At 46.1% G+C, this 17,576-nt stretch overlaps 1 protein-coding gene across 10 annotated transcripts in view; it reads left to right on the plus strand.

The window, feature by feature from the left end:
• Positions 1-17,576, plus strand: part of SLC4A4 (solute carrier family 4 member 4) — a 194,401-nt gene that overhangs the window by 141,703 nt on the left and 35,122 nt on the right. For all 10 annotated transcript variants that reach the window (XR_014568331.1, XR_014568332.1, XR_014568333.1 and 7 more), the window contains 5 exons: positions 266-379; positions 758-932; positions 7,335-7,468; positions 8,972-9,243; positions 16,275-16,345. Coding sequence is in view for 6 of the 10 variants with exons in the window: in XM_083756374.1 (XP_083612500.1) it covers positions 266-379; positions 758-932; positions 7,335-7,468; positions 8,972-9,243; positions 16,275-16,345 (766 nt within the window). In the remaining 4 variants the exon portion in view is untranslated. The remainder of the gene's footprint in view (positions 1-265; positions 380-757; positions 933-7,334; positions 7,469-8,971; positions 9,244-16,274; positions 16,346-17,576) is intronic.

Raw genomic sequence — 17,576 nt, forward strand, 5'->3', positions numbered from 1 at the left:
TCCAGTCACAAAAGTAATAGCATATTTGAATTCCTCACCCCCTCAAAAATATTTGAATTCCTCACCCCCTCAAAAAACTAAAAAACCCCTCAAAATTTTAAGACCCCATCATTGGATATGGTTGTAGTAATTAAAGTTTCACCGCCTAAAATGGCACGCCTTAATGCCACGTGCCTTGCCGCAGTTGTGGCATCCAAAGTCACAGGCTGAAGATCCTGGATATATGGAAGCCCAGATGGATTCTCATTTCTTTCTTTCTGCTCAGGAAAAACATGTATTCGGGTGGTGAGAATCTGCAGATGAATGGGGACACTCCACACGACGGGGGAAATGGAGGTGGAGGGCACGGGGACTGCGAGGAGTTGCAACGAACTGGCAGGTAAGTGACAAAAGTCTGTGTGCTGATATGGGGCACCTCGCTCGATTGCATTGGCACACAGGCTTCTCAGTTCCAGATTCTCCTTTTGTGCCTTGACTCATGTAATTGTGGCGCATGGTTCTCCAGTGTGGTGTAGTGGTTAAGAGCGGTAGACTCGTAATCTGGTGAATCGGGTTCACGTCTCCGCTCCTCCACATGCAGCTGCTGGGTGACCTTGGGCTAGTCACACTTCTCTGAAGTCTCTCAGTCCTGCTCACCTCACAGAGTGTTTGTTGGGGGGAGGAAAGGAAAGGAGAATGTTAGCTGCTTTGAGACTCCTTCAGGTAGTGATAAAGCGGGATATCAAATCCAAACTCTTCTTCTTCTTCCCTTTGCTAGATTCTGCGGCGGTTTAATCAAAGACATCAAGAGGAAAGCCCCTTTCTTTGCCAGCGACTTCTATGATGCATTCAACATCCAAGCCCTGTCTGCCATTCTCTTCATCTATCTGGCTACTGTAACCAACGCCATCACTTTTGGGGGGCTGCTGGGAGATGCTACGGACAACATGCAGGTGAGCCATGGCTCAGAGCAAGGCAGTTCAAACTTCTGCAACTGCAGTAGTCTAGGCTTGGTTAAAAACAGTTTTTTTCTTTTTTTACGACCGCTTCAAACAGCACAGCCTTACGGTTTGCTGTGCAAAGAAAAACAAAATGAGTATGAGATGCAAGAGTTATTACGCCAGCATCCTGTTGTGAGTTGTAGTGTTGCACTGGTCCAGTGACAGGGAAGCAGGTGGCGCTGTGGTCTAAACCACTGAGCCTCTTGTGGTTTCCGATCGGAAGGTCGGCAGGTTGAATCCCCATGATGGAGTGAGCTCCCATTGTTCTGTCCCAGCTCCTGCCAACCCAGCAGTTCGAAAGCATGCCACTGCAAGTAGATAAATAGGTGCCCCTGCAGCAGGAACAGAAGCAGTGTTTCCATTCGCTTTGGTTTCTGTCACAGTGTCCCGTTGCACCAGTAGCAATTTAGTTTTGCTGGCCACATGACCCAGAAAGCTGTCTGTGGACAAACGGCCGCTCCCTTGGCCTGAAAGTGAGATGAGTGCCGCAACCCCATAGTCGCCTTTGGCTGGACTGAACTGTCCAGGGGTCCTTTACCTTTTTCTAACTGGTCCAGTGTGACACTTGGGGTGTTGCACCTGTGCAGCAGTTTCAGGTGGTGCAAGATAACCTGTGCTGCGTCGGCTGCAACTTGAAAACCCTTGCATGCATCAGATATTGGAGGAAAGTGGGCAGCGCACCAGGGCAAAAATGCTATAAGCAATCTTGTATATGCCAGTGAGATCAGTAACGTCACAATTTGCAAGAGCAAAACAGAAGTATTCGCTCAAACAATCACTAAGAATGATAGCCCAGATTGGCCATAATACTCTAACTAGGTTAAACAGCACCAGGCAGTGATCAATGAGTGCTGAATCTCTAAAGAGAGTGCTGTCATGATAGTATTGGGAAGGTGCGTTCCCTGATCAGGAAAGCTTCCTAATCAATAACAAACATGGTGGGCGGGGCTGCATTGCTCACTTGGCGCAGGTTGCGTCACTGCTGGGTATTGGGATAGATAGGGACAAGGTGGCGGTGAAGTCAGTGCAGTGCAAATGCGCTGGCAGAGAAAGTCTAGTGCTCTCCATTCTGGTGTTTGCCAACAGTGTAGAGTCGAGTCAGGTGAGTAGCACAGTCTCACCATGCTATCCACTACTTCCTCATATCCTATGCATGCCATGTGCTATTGTGGTTGTATAATCAGGGGCACAGAATGCACTCTGGACATGCTCTTGACCCATCACTCTTCACTTTACAAATCCAGCATGTGTTTTAGGACTGAACCTTGATATTCGGAAGTGGTTCTGGGTCTATGTCACAGCACTCCTGTATTGAGCCCTGTCATATTCTCGGCTCCCAATGTTCCCACCAGAAGGGAACAAAGGAGGCTATCCATGGAAAGTGATTTGCCTTTGGAAAAAAGAAACTTCCTGCTGGCGTGCATGGAGTGGAAAAAAAGAAACCTTTTCAGTTCCACGTTGAGTCTGCTGCAAATCTAAACAAAATTCATCTGCTTACATGAAACTCCAGGAGATGGGGGAATAAATCAGTGTCAAGTACTGTGAATGCCTCCTTCGCCTCCCTATCACTGGCCAAATATTTGTTCTCAAAATGAAGGAAGTTAGCTTAACAAAGAACTCTCTGGTTTCTTTACCTCGAACTAAGCTTCCTGGTCTGTGAGGCTTTGCTACTAACCTTCAATTTTTATAGCACATTCCCTTTTTACATTTGGCTTAGTTTCAGCTGGATCTTGTGTTGTGTTGTGTGTGTGTGTGTATATGTATGTATGTACACTAGAGTGGTTCCCCAACCCCCCGGGCCCCCTCCAATCTTTGCGTTCAGTGGAAATATTAAATTCCTTGACATTTAAATGAAGTATGCAGAGCAAATCACCCTGCATGAGAAGTGTCAATCCTGAGTGTACCTCCAGAAGTTATAGTCAGGCAGGATTGAAATGAATTCCTGGCCAGGGCTAGAAAGTGAACTACTTGGTCCTTTGCCCTGGGCTCAGAGAAGTGCATTTGGGAAGAACATGGAAAGACACAGTAACTAAGGAGATAATGACTAGTGCTAAACAGTGATCTATCTTCTTCCTACTCTTGTTGTTGCTGTTGTGTGTGTGTGCATATGTGGCAGGGAGGGGCGGAGTTTTATTAATGCTGCTGTTTTTCCTGGGATCTAATAAAAAGCCGATTCAGTTAGCTGCTCATTCAGCCCCAGATCCATGGGGAATAATTAATCTTGAAAAGGTCTAAAGCCTGTAGCCCTCTAGATCAGCCTTTCTCAACCTGTGGGTCCCCAGATGTTGTTGAACTACAACTCCCATCATCCCTAGCTAGCAAGGCCAGAGCTTAGGGATGATGGGAGTTGTAGTTCAACAACATCTGGGGACCCACAGGTTGAGAACCACTGCTCTAGATGATTGTTGGATTCCAACTCCCATCAGCTCCAGCATGGCCAGTGCTCAGAGATGATGGAACTGTAATTCAGCAGCAATTAGAGGGCCACAGGTTCCCCAACCCAGGCCAAAAGCGATTCCACACAAAGTAGAGTACCACCAAAAACACTCACCAATCTTTGGTGAATGATATCCCAGTAAAATCCGGGCAAAGTTAGAACTTCAGGCTGTCTGTTGGATCCAGTGTTAGTTCTCTAGGATAGGCAGACAGATGAGGAAGGAGGTCAATCAGGCTGGGCTCTAGGGTAGAGTCCATATGAAGAGCCAGACAAGTCTGTAGACCTCACCGCCACCCAGGGTGGCCTCCAGAGAAGCATGGAGAACTGATTTAAGGAAGCCTCGAGCTGGATTTCACAGAAAACTTTTCTGTTTTGATCAACAGCCTCTGCAGTACAGAGGCAAGGCTCCAGTAGCACCCTGGACAGCTCCTTACAGGGCACAGGTTGAATCCTCCATATGAGCAGGGCTCAAATGTTGCTTCAGCAACAGTCACTCTTTAGCTGAGCCTGAAAAAAGAGCTGGTATAACATTTTGTGAGAGCAACCTCTTCATTTAAATGGGCCTATTTTGATTCCAACAGAGCAGGGAAGACTGTGGTTCCATTAGGGCTTCTGAGCTGGAGTCAGAGGAAGTCAACATGGTTCCTCTTGCACAAGCACCTTCTGGTTTACTGTATGCAACTTGGACTGGCCCTGGGGGCAATTCCCTCTCCCACTGACTCCCTGACTTCATGCTCCAAAGAAGGGGAGTCTGATCCCAGGGACATGAAAGATAATGTACTCAAAAAGTCTGAGCAACTCATCAGGCTCAGTCTGGTCAACAAGAAAGAGGTGGAGCCAGGAAAATGGAACAATGGAAAGCAGGCACAAAATTAGTGGCACATGTAGCATTATAGAAGAGCCAGATTTCTGCATCAGTCACCTGGATCAGATGAACATGAACAGTGCAAAGGCATAGTGGGAGAGCTGTACTGCACCCCACTAACACACACTGGGCGCAACTGTCTCTCATTCAGGGCCAGTCCATGTGTGTTTGTAGTATCTTCATGGCGGCCTGCACACATAAAATCCAGTGTACAGATATTTAAATCACACAGTTATTTCCAAGATTTTTATGTAGCTAAACAACCACATCCAGGTTGTTAAATGTTGAGTGTTGCATACATGTAGTCCATATGCAAACATTATGCCCACAGGTGAGAGTTCACCTGTTAGGTCAGGCATTTCCACTGGGTAAAGCAGGAAGCAGTTGTGATCCTCGCTGTGTGTAGCCTCCACAACAAACAGAGCTTTGCTTGAACTGGGTCAGTGCAATTTATAACTGCATTCTTTCCTCTCTGTGTTCAATGAAACTACACTATTTACATTTGCTGACGCACTGGAATGTTTCCCTTATCTCTGCAAACAAGAGTTTTGAAGAAAGTGGATTCTTAGGAACTGTGCTACAATTTGGTGTATTGTATTCCTCGTGTAGTAGTTTGTTCAGTATTAGCACTGGCTCAGAAATACTTGAGGCATTTATCATTGCTATGTCCAGGATTTTGACTCTGTAACACAGAGTGAGGATGTTTGCTTCTAATATGACTGGCGGCTTTGGTTTCCGAGTCCTTGAATCAAGGCTTTGTGTTTCTGAGAAAACAGGGTTCTTAGACATAGAATATCTTCTTAGACATAGAATAGAATATTGTGTAAATCAGAATTGAATTTACTTTTATTTGTTAATAAATAGTAGTAACAAATAGGCCTTTAGCCTTTGAATTTATCATTTGAATGTGTAAAAAAAAAAATGTTAAAAGTGACTGAGGTGAGTTTAGGAGCCCTTGGGATGATGGATCACATAAAACAGACTGAAAATTATTGCTCAAGGGGTCAGGATGTGGGCCTCACTCACGGTTACCATCTACAGGAGCCAGCCAAGGACTCTGAAATGTGTAGTATTTGGCCACTTCCAAGTGCCTTCAGCAATGTAGTTCTCTCTTTTATTGCTTTTTATAACTTCTGCTGCTAAGAATTTTGCTTACGTTTAATTAAATAAGGTCAAGCAATCCATCCAATTCCAGTTTTCTTCTTCCCCCCACCCCACATAAATATTCTGTACAGATCCTGGAGGTTCTGTCAAGTATCTTTTTTATTCATTCCGCATATTTACAAACTGTAAAAGGAAATTATAGCGTCCACAAAAGTTGGTATCTGTGACCTGCTGAACTACATTCTTGACATTGCTGCATGGCACACAACATAAGGTTTGTTTGCTTTGCAGTGTGTAACAAAGCCATGTTTATGGGAAGACAAAGAAACTTGAAGGAACTTCTTTTAAAAAATGAACTTCACTCTGCAAAAACCCTTCTCATGCTGGACACGCTAATTCATGGGTTGGGGAAGTTGCATGAGTAGAGGGGTTTCTGATGAAACACTTGGCCATGGTTGGAAAATGCATGTGAAATATGTTTAAAAGTTGCCTCCTGCCTGGGTGAAAACTCTGAAACTGGAGCTGAAAGCTTCCACCCTTAAAATGGACAGTAAAAACCGCATTCATACATAGCACTAAACCATGGTTAGTGTTAGCTGGCACATTTCCGAGTACGTTTCTGAGCACAATTCAAAGTTTTGGTGTTGACCTTTAAAGCCCTAAACGGCCTCGGTCCAGTATACCTGAAGGAGAGTCTCCACCCCCATTGTTCTGCCCAGACGCTGAGGTCCAGTGCTGAGGGCCTTCTAGTGGTTCCCTCACTGCAAGAAGCAAAGCTACAGGGAACCAGGCAGAGGGCCTTCTCGGTAGTGGCACCCGCCCTGTGGAACGCCCTCCCATCAGATGTCAAAGAGATAAACAACTACCTGACATTCAGAAGACATCTGAAGGCAGCCCTGTTTAGGGAAGTTTTTAATGTGTGACATTTTAATGTATTCTTAATCTTTGTTGGAAGCCACCCAGAGTGGCTGGGGAAACCCAGCTGGATGGGCGGGGCACAAATAACAAATTATTATTATTATTATTATTATTATTATTATTATTATTAGCCAACCGTGTGTGAAGTGTTGGGCTTGCACACTCCTCTCCCCTCCTCTTACTCAGCCAGGAGGAGCACTTGCACAGGGTTCAGTTTTACCTTTGCAGAATTCTGCCTTTCCATTATGTTGTGGATTTAATTATTTTACAGTATGTTGTTATACCTCAGGGTGGCTGGAAGAAGCTTTAAAATCGCCCATCTGCTGCGTTCTCAAACATTTAGAAGCTGTTAGGCAGAGAAAGCCAATCATGTAATATTAGGGTTTTTTCATGTTTTACGGATTCTAAGCTAATTTCTTAATTTTTTAAGGATGACTTTTTATTGTTTTTGAACATTTGGAGGGTAGAACTAGCTCTTGGTCTCCTCAGCAGTACCGATTTTCCTTTTGCTGTTAAATTTTAATATGTATATGGTGACATCCAATATGTGCTGGAAATGGTTTGTGGTTATTATTATTTGTTATTATTATTAAATTTGTACATATCTCAATATTCATGGCCATATCTCAGATGCCAAAAATATAACTCTTGTACTCATTGAGTTGTGGTCATCTGCTTTGACTACGTCTACTACTAATAATAATAATAATAGAATTTGTTTAGTGCTTTAGAGTGTTCAAAGTGTTTTTCAGTGCTTATCTTGTTGCAATCCTTACCAACAAGGCAGAAGGTAAGTATCATTGTTCCCAAAGCGTAGATGCAGGGCAGAGCTGAATCTGAGAGAGAAATTTGCCTGAGATCGCCTAGTTAGTTTATGTTAGAGTCGCAGCAAATTCAAGGGAAAGGAATTAACTGTGGTTTGTGGGTTGTTAATTCTGCCCTATGCAATCATTGCTGGTACTAAAAGAATAGAGTGGAAGAGGAACTGGCTTCTGAAATGCATTTACTCTTTTCATTCTTCTGGTTCTAGGGCGTGTTGGAAAGCTTTCTGGGCACTGCAGTGACAGGAGCTCTCTTTTGCCTTTTCGCTGGCCAACCACTCACTATTCTGAGCAGCACTGGGCCTGTCTTGGTCTTCGAAAGGCTTCTGTTTAACTTCAGCAAGTAAGTAAGAGAGAGGCTGGCGATGGCGGGCAGCTGCTGCTTGCAACAGAATGCCCTGGATCTACTGTGCTTGTAATGTGAATGTTTACTAGTGCAAGTTACTGTAGGTATTTTGCAACATGGTAGAGTTATGAAATACGGAGGGGCAAGAGAGGTTTCATCATCACACTTCCTGTCGCAGCTGTGGGATATTTCTAGATTTGCACACAAGGAAATGCAAGTTTCTGCTGTGCATTCCTGTCTGGTTCCTTCTCCACCAAGGGAATCTTTGTGGGAAGCCAAAGTCCCCTTCCACAAAGGAATTGCTATTTTCAAGTTGGTCACACATTTAACACCAGTACTGCAAGCAGGACAGAGAATAATTCAGGATCTGATGGTAGATCTCTGAGTGATCTGCAGTCTATCAGCAAAGTTGTTGAGTACCAATTGCAGCAAATTTAACATTTATATTTGTTGCTCCATCCAATTTTACCACAGAGCCCTAGGGCTTGCCAATTAGAAGGTCGGCGTTTTGAATCCCTGCAACGGGGTGAGCTCCCGTTGCTCAGTCCCTGCTCCTGCCAACCTAGCAGTTTGAAAGCCCGTCAAAGTGCAAGTAGATAAATAGGTACCGCTCCAGTGGGAAGGTAAACAGCATTTCCATGTGCTGCTCTGGTTCACCAGAAGCAGCTTTGTCATACTGGCCACATGACCCGGCTCCCTTGGCCAGTAAAGCAAGATGAGCGCCTCAACCCCAGAGTCGTCTACGACTGGACCTAACAGTCAGGGGTCCCTTTACCTTTACCTGCCCACCGTGGGCAGAAGAAGGTTGCTCAGAAGGGAAAAAAGCTGAAAAAAGTTCCCAAGCCCTGATCTAGCCTAGAATTGTCTGTTCTGGTTGCAGTGGCTCTTCCAAGTGGGGAGGCACATGCTCCATAAAACTCTCAGTGGAGATGTTGAAGATTTGAACCCAGGACCTTCTGCATGCATAGTATAGGAGCTCATGGTTCCTTCCCTTTCGGGCATCGTATTTCCCCACCTCATTCCTAACTCTGTAGAAGAATAATTGCCATTGCAGCTTTGCACATTCCTGCCGTTGTTCTGCAAAACAATGGAGTTTAATGCATCAAATGTAGCAACTTGTATTCTCACTCTTCCACTAGTTAAAGACGTTTCTGGCCCTCATAGCTGTGGGAAGTAGGCTTGAAATATGTGAGCACCACCTGCTGAAATGCTGATGTTGAAGACATGTGTAGGGGCAAAATCAAGCGTGTTATCCAGAGTTTAGGGAGATGGGGCTTCAATGTCATGCCCACCTCTTTGCCCCCTAAGTAGAGGAATGAGAACAAACCTTCCAACTGAACCTTGCTTGCACAATCTGATTCCCCTTGATGTAGCTTTGCCTTGACGTAGCTTTTCCGAATGCACTTCCTTTTGAAACTGTGGAATACTCTGTTCCTCTCTTGCATCCCCCTTGTCCCTTATTGCCTCTTATTTTCACTTGGGTTATCTCTTTGTTTGCAGAGACAATGACCTACATTATCTGGAGTTCCGCCTCTGGATCGGTTTGTGGTCCGCCTTCCTGTGTCTTATCCTGGTTGCCACTGACGCCAGCTTCTTGGTCCAGTATTTCACCCGGTTCACGGAAGAGGGCTTCTCCTCCCTCATCAGCTTCATCTTCATCTATGACGCTTTCAAGAAGATGATCAAATTGGCAGACTACTACCCCATCAACTCCAAATTTAAAGTGAACCAGATTACCCTTTACTCCTGCACCTGCATGCCGCCAGACCCAGGTAAGAGGGAGATTTCTTGCCAGCAACCTGCAAGTACACTCGCTTGTCTGTGTCGTGGTGGGGTTTTCAGCACTCCAACAGACTAATAAAACTTGCAACTTTCCCTACCTGTATTGGCCTTCCATAGTGTCAGCCCAACACGCACAGCATGCTTCCTTAGGTTGGTGCCTATCAGATATTCACAGCAACCTTGACAATGGTCCATGCTAGTTGGGATCAAGGGGGGATTGTTGTTGTTGTTGTTTAGTCTTTTAGTTGTGTCAGACTCTCCATGGCCCCATGGACCAAAGTACGCCAGGCACTCCTGTCTTCCACTGCCTCCCGCCGTTTGGTCAAACTCATGCTGGTAGCTTCGAGAACACTGTCCACCCATCTTGTCCTCTGTCGTCCCCTTCTCCTTGTGCCCTCCATCTTTCCCAACATCAGGGTCTTTTCCAGGGAGTCTTCACTTATCATGAGGTGGCCAAATTATTGGAGCCTCAGCTTCAGGATCTGGCCTTCCAGTGATCACTCAGGGCTGATTTCCTTAAGGGGGGATTGTAGTCTGAAACATCTAGATAAGAAGAGAAGAATAAGAGTTTGGATTTGATATCCCGCTTTATCACTACCCCAGTCTCAAAGTGGCTAACATTCTCCTTTCCCTTCCTCCCCCACAACAAACACTCTGTGAGGTGAGTGGGGCTGAGAGACTTCAAAGAAGTGTGACCAGCCCAAGGTCACCCAGCAGCTGCATGTGGAGCGGGGAATCGAACCAGGTTCACCAGGTTACGAGTCTACCGCTCTTAACCACTACACCACACTGGCTCTCAAGTGGCTCTGGAGGCCTTTTTTTGGCAGCCTTTGGCAACATTTGATGCTCCTCCCAGCTCTTGTGCTTCCTTGCCAGAGGCGATGCATTGGGCTTTGGAAAGGAGGCACAAGGGCTCTTGACAGGCTGCAGGAGTCCTCCAACTTCCTTGCCAAAGCCTAGATAGTGCTTTCCCAGCTATGGGAGGGCTCTAGGACCCTGCCTTGCTTATCCAGCTTTGGGAAGGCAGCACGAGGTATGAAAAGATCTAGAGGTTACCAGGTTAGGCTTGGCGGGCATAGAGGTTCCATATGAAACTTTTTATCCATTACACATTTTCCATTTAATTCCAGTTAACGGAGCCAACATGATAACTAACTAACAGGGATTCATTCTTTTTTGTGCAAGGTGCTTTTTACCCACTTCTAAATAATAATAATAAAAATTCCTCCTAGAGAGATGATTTACTTGCATTGCATCCTTTGTACGAGAAACAAGAGAGCCAGCAGACCATAATTTATTAAAACATCTCCATCCTCCTTTTCCACAAAGTGGCTCACCCTCTCCCATCCCTCCCACCCGCCCCAGGTCTGATGTCCTCGGACACTAAAATTAAATCTTGCCTTGGTGGTAGAAACAGGAGTACAAAGAGCTCGAGTTGAGTAGTGCACGATATGTGGCAGTCAACTTTTGTCAGTAGCGAGGTATGTCCAGCATTGAGACAGCAGTGAGTCAGAAGTCTGGCACTGAACAAAGCAAACTTGAGCATTCAGCATGCTTGCCAAACAGGAACATGACCCGTTCTGCATCCTACCTGTCGTACGTCAGATGGCCTGTGCCTGGATTCATTTCAAGCATTATGCATTAAATATGAAGCCAGAGTGCTTAATATGAGAGGTGCTGGACCTCAAGCCTGCTGGAAGGCAGGCAGGTAGATTCTCTTGTCTAGAAGTGCTTCCCTGTGATCCTAGATTTATAATGAGAGGCAGCACAGTGTAGTAGTTAGAGTGTTTTGACTAGAGGGGGGGGGAGACCCTAGTTCAAATCCAGTTTCAGCCATGAAGCTCACTGTATGACCTTGGGGCCATTCACTGTCTCTCAGCCTAGTCTTCATTGCAGGGTTGTTGTGGGTACAAAACAGGGGAAAGGACCACAGAGTATTCTGCCTTGGTCTCCCTTTAGGAAAGGTGGGGTACAAATGCACCAAGTAAATAAGCAAATGAAGCTAAATCTTGGGAGATACAGGGCAAAGAGAACACTTCTTCATGCAGCGCATTGGAAAACTGGAATTTGCTTCCAAAAGATTTAGCTGCTAACTTGGATGGCTTTCAAAGAAGACTAGGCAATATTATGAGGGATAAGACTGTCAACGGGACACAGGTGGTGCTGTGGGTTAAACCACAGAGCCTAGGACTTGCCGATCAAAAGGTCAGCTGTTCGATTCCCAATCATGGGGTGAGCTGCCGTTGCTCGGTCCCTGCTCCTGCCAACCTAGCAGTTTGAAAGCATGTCAAAGTGCAAGTAGATAAATAGGTACCACTCCGGCGGGAAGGTAAATGGTGTTTCTGTGCGCTGCTCTGGTTCACACCACATGACCTGGAAGCTGTACGCCGGCTCCCTCAGCCAATAAAGCGAGATGAGCGCTGCAACCCCAGAGTCGGCCACGACTGGACCTCACGGTCAGGGGTACCTTCACCTTTAAGAATATCAACGGGGACTCGCCACAATGGCTGGTGTTCTTCCTGAACCATTGGAGGCTGCATGCCTCTCAATACTAGTTGCCTGGGATCAGGAGAGGGCTCTTGTTCTCAGGTCTGGCTTACAGGCTTCCTATTGGCACCTTGATGTCTCCTGTAAAAGCAGGATGCAGGACTAGATAGGCCTTCCTTGGCCTGATCCAGCAGGACTCTTGTGTGGATAAATGGACATAGTTTCAGGACTGCTTTTTGCATCTGAGGAGTGATGGCTGGATTCTGATCGTGAGAAGGGAGTGGGGGTTGGAGACTGACTTGGAAGAAGGGAACAGTGACCTGGGGAGACTAGAGTCAGAGGCAGGAGAAGCTGCAAGAACAGGTACAGGAGGAAGGAGAGAGAGGTCAAGCTGGTGGTCCTCCTCCTGCCCCCATCTCTCCTGCTCCCAGGAACAGGAGAGGATTGAAGTGGGAGGAGCAGAAGGCTATACGCAGGCATAGTCTTCGCCTGCTTGCGTGACGTTCAGTGCGGGGGGAGATATGCATAAGCTGAGGCTGGGTTCCTGCTGCAACTGCTTTATCAGGTGCACACCTAGAAGTAGCTGAGAGACATAGCTGATCAGAAGGTGGGCGGTTCGAATCCCCATGACAGGGTGAGCTCCCATTGCTCGGTCCCTGCTCCTGCCAACCTAGCAGTTTGGAAGTAAGTCAGAGTGCAAGTAGATAAATAGGTACCGCTCAGGTGGGAAGGTAAACGGCATTTTCGTGCTCTGCTCTGGTTCGCCAGAAGTGGCTCCCTTGACCAATAAAGCGAGATGAGCGTCGCAACCCCAGAGTTGGCCACGACTGGACCTAATGGTCAGGGGTCCCTTTACCTTTAAGTGTACTTTTGACAATAGCTACTACCTCACTCTGGACATTCCTTGCCTGAAAGTGCTGTGACACCATCTAACCCCCTCCCCCTGGTCTTATCGCTGGAATGGTGAACCAGTATTCCTCCAGATGTTGCTGAACTACAACTCCCATCATGCCTCCCTAGTTGGCCATGCTGGCTGGGGCTGTTTGGAACCTGATGGCCGACGGGTTCTCCTTACCTCAAATAAATTGGCCAGTCTTAGGGTGTCACAGGTCTCCTAAAATGCTTTTAAAAATAGCAGTAGTGATCATGTGTTCCTGTTCTGGCTTTTACCCCAGCCAGGTTTAAAGGCTGTGGGAGACATTTTCATTTTCATCCCCTGCAGCAGCAAAAAAAATGACCGTATCTTGTTTTTTTGCATCTGATGAATGGGATTTATCACCAATGAAAGGGTATGTTGCAATAAATCCTTTAGTCTTTGAGGTGCCACGCATGGCTTTGCCAGTTTTGTCCTTTCCAGGGAGGATGTAAGGAATGTGCTTTGCTGCAGAACATACTTGTTCTCTGGAACAGGCACTCCAAGATCTAGAAAACCAGGTGGAATGGGCTGGTGTAGTTTCTTCCAGTTAAGTTGGCAGCATTTACTGCTCATCATTCCACAGTTAATTCTTCAAATTCTATACTAGGTGCTTAATAATGTGTGAACAGCTTAAATTAAATGTGTGTGTGTGTGTGTGTGTGTGTGTGTGTGTCACTAACAGATAATCCAACAGCTATTAAAAGCCACACTCCTACAGCAGCCCTTTTCTAAAACCAGCTATTGAAATCCCTTTGCACACATGTGCCTGCACTCATATTCCATTTGATGAATGAAATAAGCAGTGGAAGAAGATCCCTCCTCCTTTGCTTAGGCTCAGGAACTAGATTTGATTATTGGCTTACTGCATCTCCTGCTGGTTTTCAGCCAGTACTGCAGCAAAGTAGTTTGGGGTAGTGGAAGGAAAGAAATTGGAAAGTAAGCACAACAAAGCAAGTCTCCAAGTCTCTTTCTTCGTCTGATCTCACGCGCGTTTATTGTTGACTTTCCCTAGGGATGGACACAGTTAAAAAAACCCCCCGAAGGATGTTTGTATAAAATTTGTTAACAGCGTAAGGTGGAAAGGAAAAAAAAAAGGCTCGATTTGTTTCCAGTGTGTATTAACACTGGGAGAGCTGTGCTTGTGAGGCTGAGGTTGTGCAGGCTTTGTGGTGCTATTTAAAGTAACTGCAGTTTTCCATTCAAGCATTGGCTGTGTGTCCCCCCCCCCCCAGTGAAATCTGGTGATGCTGCAGGAATGAGGCAGGGTCCACCTTTATCTAGACCAGGCGTAGGCAAACGAAGGCCCAGAGGCCGGATCAGGCCCAATCGCTTTCTAAATCTGGCTCGCAGATGGTCCAGGAACCAGTGTGTTTTCACATGAGTAGAATGTGTCCTTTTATTTAAAATGCATCTCTGGGTTATATGTGAGGCATAGGAATCCCCCCCCCCCCAAAAAAAAATATAGTCCGGCCCCCCACAAGGTCTGAGGGACAGTGGACCGGCCCCCTGCTGAAAAAGTTTGCTGGTCCCTGATCTAAACCTTTACTTTCAATGCTGAGCATCACAGCCTGGTTTTGTGAAGTGCTGGGCTGCGGCCATGGCAGAGGGTCCTGATGCCGGTGAAAGGGAACAACCCCTCACCTTCTGTCGAGGAAGCTGGCGTGTAGACTGGCCACTGTTCACCAGATCTGTTCGGCTTCTATTTCTCCTGTATGGAAACTGTTGAGAACATGTTGAGAAGGGCTGTAGCTTAGTGGTAGAAGACTGCATGTGAAAGAACCCAGATTCAACCCCCAGCATCCCCATGCAGGGCTTTCTGATAACCTTTCTGATAACCCGGAGAGCGTCTGTCATTCAGAGTCAACAATACTGAGTTAGATAGACCTGTGGTCTGACTTTGGCATAAGGTCATGTTCTATGTTCCTGGCACCCACCTGCCACCATCTTCATCTCTCTGGGCCCCAAAGGACTGTCCTAATCAAGCTTGCCTGATAGGCCCATTATTATTATTTGTTGCATTTATATACTGGCCTAAATCCGGAGGTCTCAGGGCGATTCGCAGAATAGAATCAAAATGCAAAACCACAAAATCCATAATCAAAATTAAAAACGACATCCCAGTAACCCAAGCCCCCATCCCCACGATCCTTTTTGGAAACAGCATACCAAAACCTCTCAAATGCTACAGTGTAAAACTGATGCCTTGAAAGGAAAAATGATAGCCACCTTCAGTGTCTCAAGGGCTGTCACATGGAAAAAGGAACAGGCTTGTTTTCTCCTGTTCTGGAGGGGAGGACTTGAACCGATGGCTTCAGGTTACAATAAAGGAGATTCCAACTCAACATCAGGAAGAGCTTTCTTGACAGTAAGAGTTCGACAGTGGAATGGGCTCCCTCGAGAGGGAGGTTTCTTTGGAGGTTTTGAAGCAGAAGTTGGATGGCCACCTGTCATGGATGTTTTAGCTGAGATTCCTGAAGGAGCGTCTCCACCTCCATCGTTCTGCCCGGACACTGAGGTCCAGCGCCGAGGGCCTTCTGGTGGTTCCCTCATTGCGAGAAGCCAAGTTACAGGGAACCAGGCAGAGGGCCTTCTCGGTAGTGGCGCCCGCCCTGTGGAACGCCCTCCCACCAGATGTCAAAGAGAACAACAACTACCAGACTTTTAGAAGACATCTGAAGGCAGCCCTGTTTAGGGAGGCTTTTAATGTTTAATAGATTATTGCATTTTAATATTCTGCTGGAAGCTTCCCAGAGTGGCTGGGGAAACCCAGCCAGATGGGTGGGGTATAAATAATAAATTATAATAATAATATTATTATTGGACTTGATGACCCTTGGGGTCCCTTCCAACTCCAAAATTCTATGATTTGATGGTTCTGTGACACTGTGGACTGAAAGACAAAAATTGCCAATGATTTTTCCAATAGCGTATAAGTATACTAAAGGGATGCAAACTGCTGTTTATGGTTGCTTTAAGTATCATTCTTTTAATGTACTCGGCAGGCATGTTTCAGTCTTTTCTAAAATCCTGACAGGTTGGAGGATCTCCCCCCCCCCACTGCCACCCACACCCACCCACCCACAAGGGAAATGCTGAATCTTCTTCAACACACCTTAACTGCAAGCACAACCATTTTAACACTCAAACTATTATCCCTATATAATGAAGGAATAAAATGGCAAAGAGTTGAAAGTTCTGATCTTGTTATGCACTTTGATCTCCTGGATAACATGAGGATTTATTAATGATGATTTTGCAGTGGAATACTGATAAGGGTTCCAATCTGTAGTCATGCAGGCACCGAAATAATCCAGGACAATTAAGGGGCAGGTTTTTTGTGTGTGTCTATATTGGGTAGAAAGCAAATGATGAGCGATGCAGGTTTTGGAGTGAAGTGTTGTCTACTTTTTAAAGCTTTTCTATGTCTTTGGAGTAATTGAGAATCTCTCTTTGGACTGTTTATAGGTTGCAGCATAAGAGGATTGCGAGTCTTAACTGGATATTATTTTTAGATAGGCGAAGGGGCTGTGAGTTTCTTTTTAATTGCAACTTGTTTCCCACAACATTTAAAGCGCTTCTTTCAAAACGCTGCGTTCTGCTCTCTTTTGTCTTTTGCAGTTAATTCTTCTGCATTTAACGTGACAGCCACAACCCCATCTTATTGGCCTGCAAGTAACTCTACTGAGATGGTAAGCTGAGCTAATGAGGAAAACGGACACTTGACGTTTCTGTGTTCTGTGCAAGTTACATTATCTGTTACACTTCAGTGCTTCGCCACTCTTTTGAACCTTTTATTTTTAATCTCTTGGAATTCAGTGACATTTGTTGCCAGGTAAGTGGGTAGAGGGTTATAGCTTTAATTTCCCCCCCTGTGCCCAGATTCATAACATAAAGGAACAAACTGATACAGTTGGAGGGAAATGGTGTGTGCTTAAATCATTTAGTCATGAGCAAGTTCTTTTGATTTCGGAAGGGATTAAAAATGCCAAATTTTGTCTGAACTCTTTCCCCTTTTCCTGTAGAAATGAAACACCACCTGGTGTTTAAATTCAACAGCATGGTGATTTCTTTGTGGGATTTCAGACGGGGAGTGTTTCAGCATGGGCACTATTATTATTATTATTTATTATTATTATTAGCCTTTATTTCCACACCCCGCCCCCAAAGAGCTCAAAGTGGCATGCACACTTCTTCACCTCTCTATTTTGCCCTTACAACGACTCTGTGAGGTAGGTCCGGCTGAGAGACAGTGACTGACTCAAAGCCGCCCGCTGAGCATCTGGGCTGAGCGGGGATCTAAACCAGGCATGGGCAAACTCAGCCATCCAGATGTTTTGGGACTACAGTTCCCATCATCCCTGACCACTGGTCCTGTTAGCTAGGGATGATGGGAGTTGTAGTCCCCAAACATTTGGAGGGCCGAGTTTGCCCATGCCAGATCTAAACTGAAGTCTTCCAGGTCTCTAACCTCTGTGCAACACTGACTCCTATGGCAGCAAAAGGGAGACAGAGTGAAGGCTGGTGGGCAGTTGCGGGGGTCATGCGCCCAGCTACGCATCAGTCACATCACTGTGCTTATCAGGAAGGTCAAAGTATCAGGCGGATCAGTGCTGTGTGGGCTCAGTGGCAAGACTGGCGATTGGCTCTCCTCTGCGCTTGCTGACCTCTGCTCCACCTCTCCCTTCGGGGTAAGCACTGTAACTTGGCTGGCAGGGGCCCCAGCATCACAGTGCTGCCATTCCCTTCCAGCTGCCCCTAATGATAGCATGACCCTGTACACATGGGGATGAGGGGGAAGTGATAGAGAGAGCCTGCGTGGAGGGAGATGAGGCAGTGGCCAAGGAGGACTGCTTCTGGGAAGAGCAATGTGCAGTGACGACAAGCCCTCTGCTTGTGTCTGTCCTGAGGTCTGTGAAACGA

This window comes from Podarcis gaigeae (genome assembly GCF_964106915.1).
Source record: "Podarcis gaigeae genome assembly, chromosome: 9".
NCBI lineage: Eukaryota > Metazoa > Chordata > Lepidosauria > Squamata > Lacertidae > Podarcis > Podarcis gaigeae.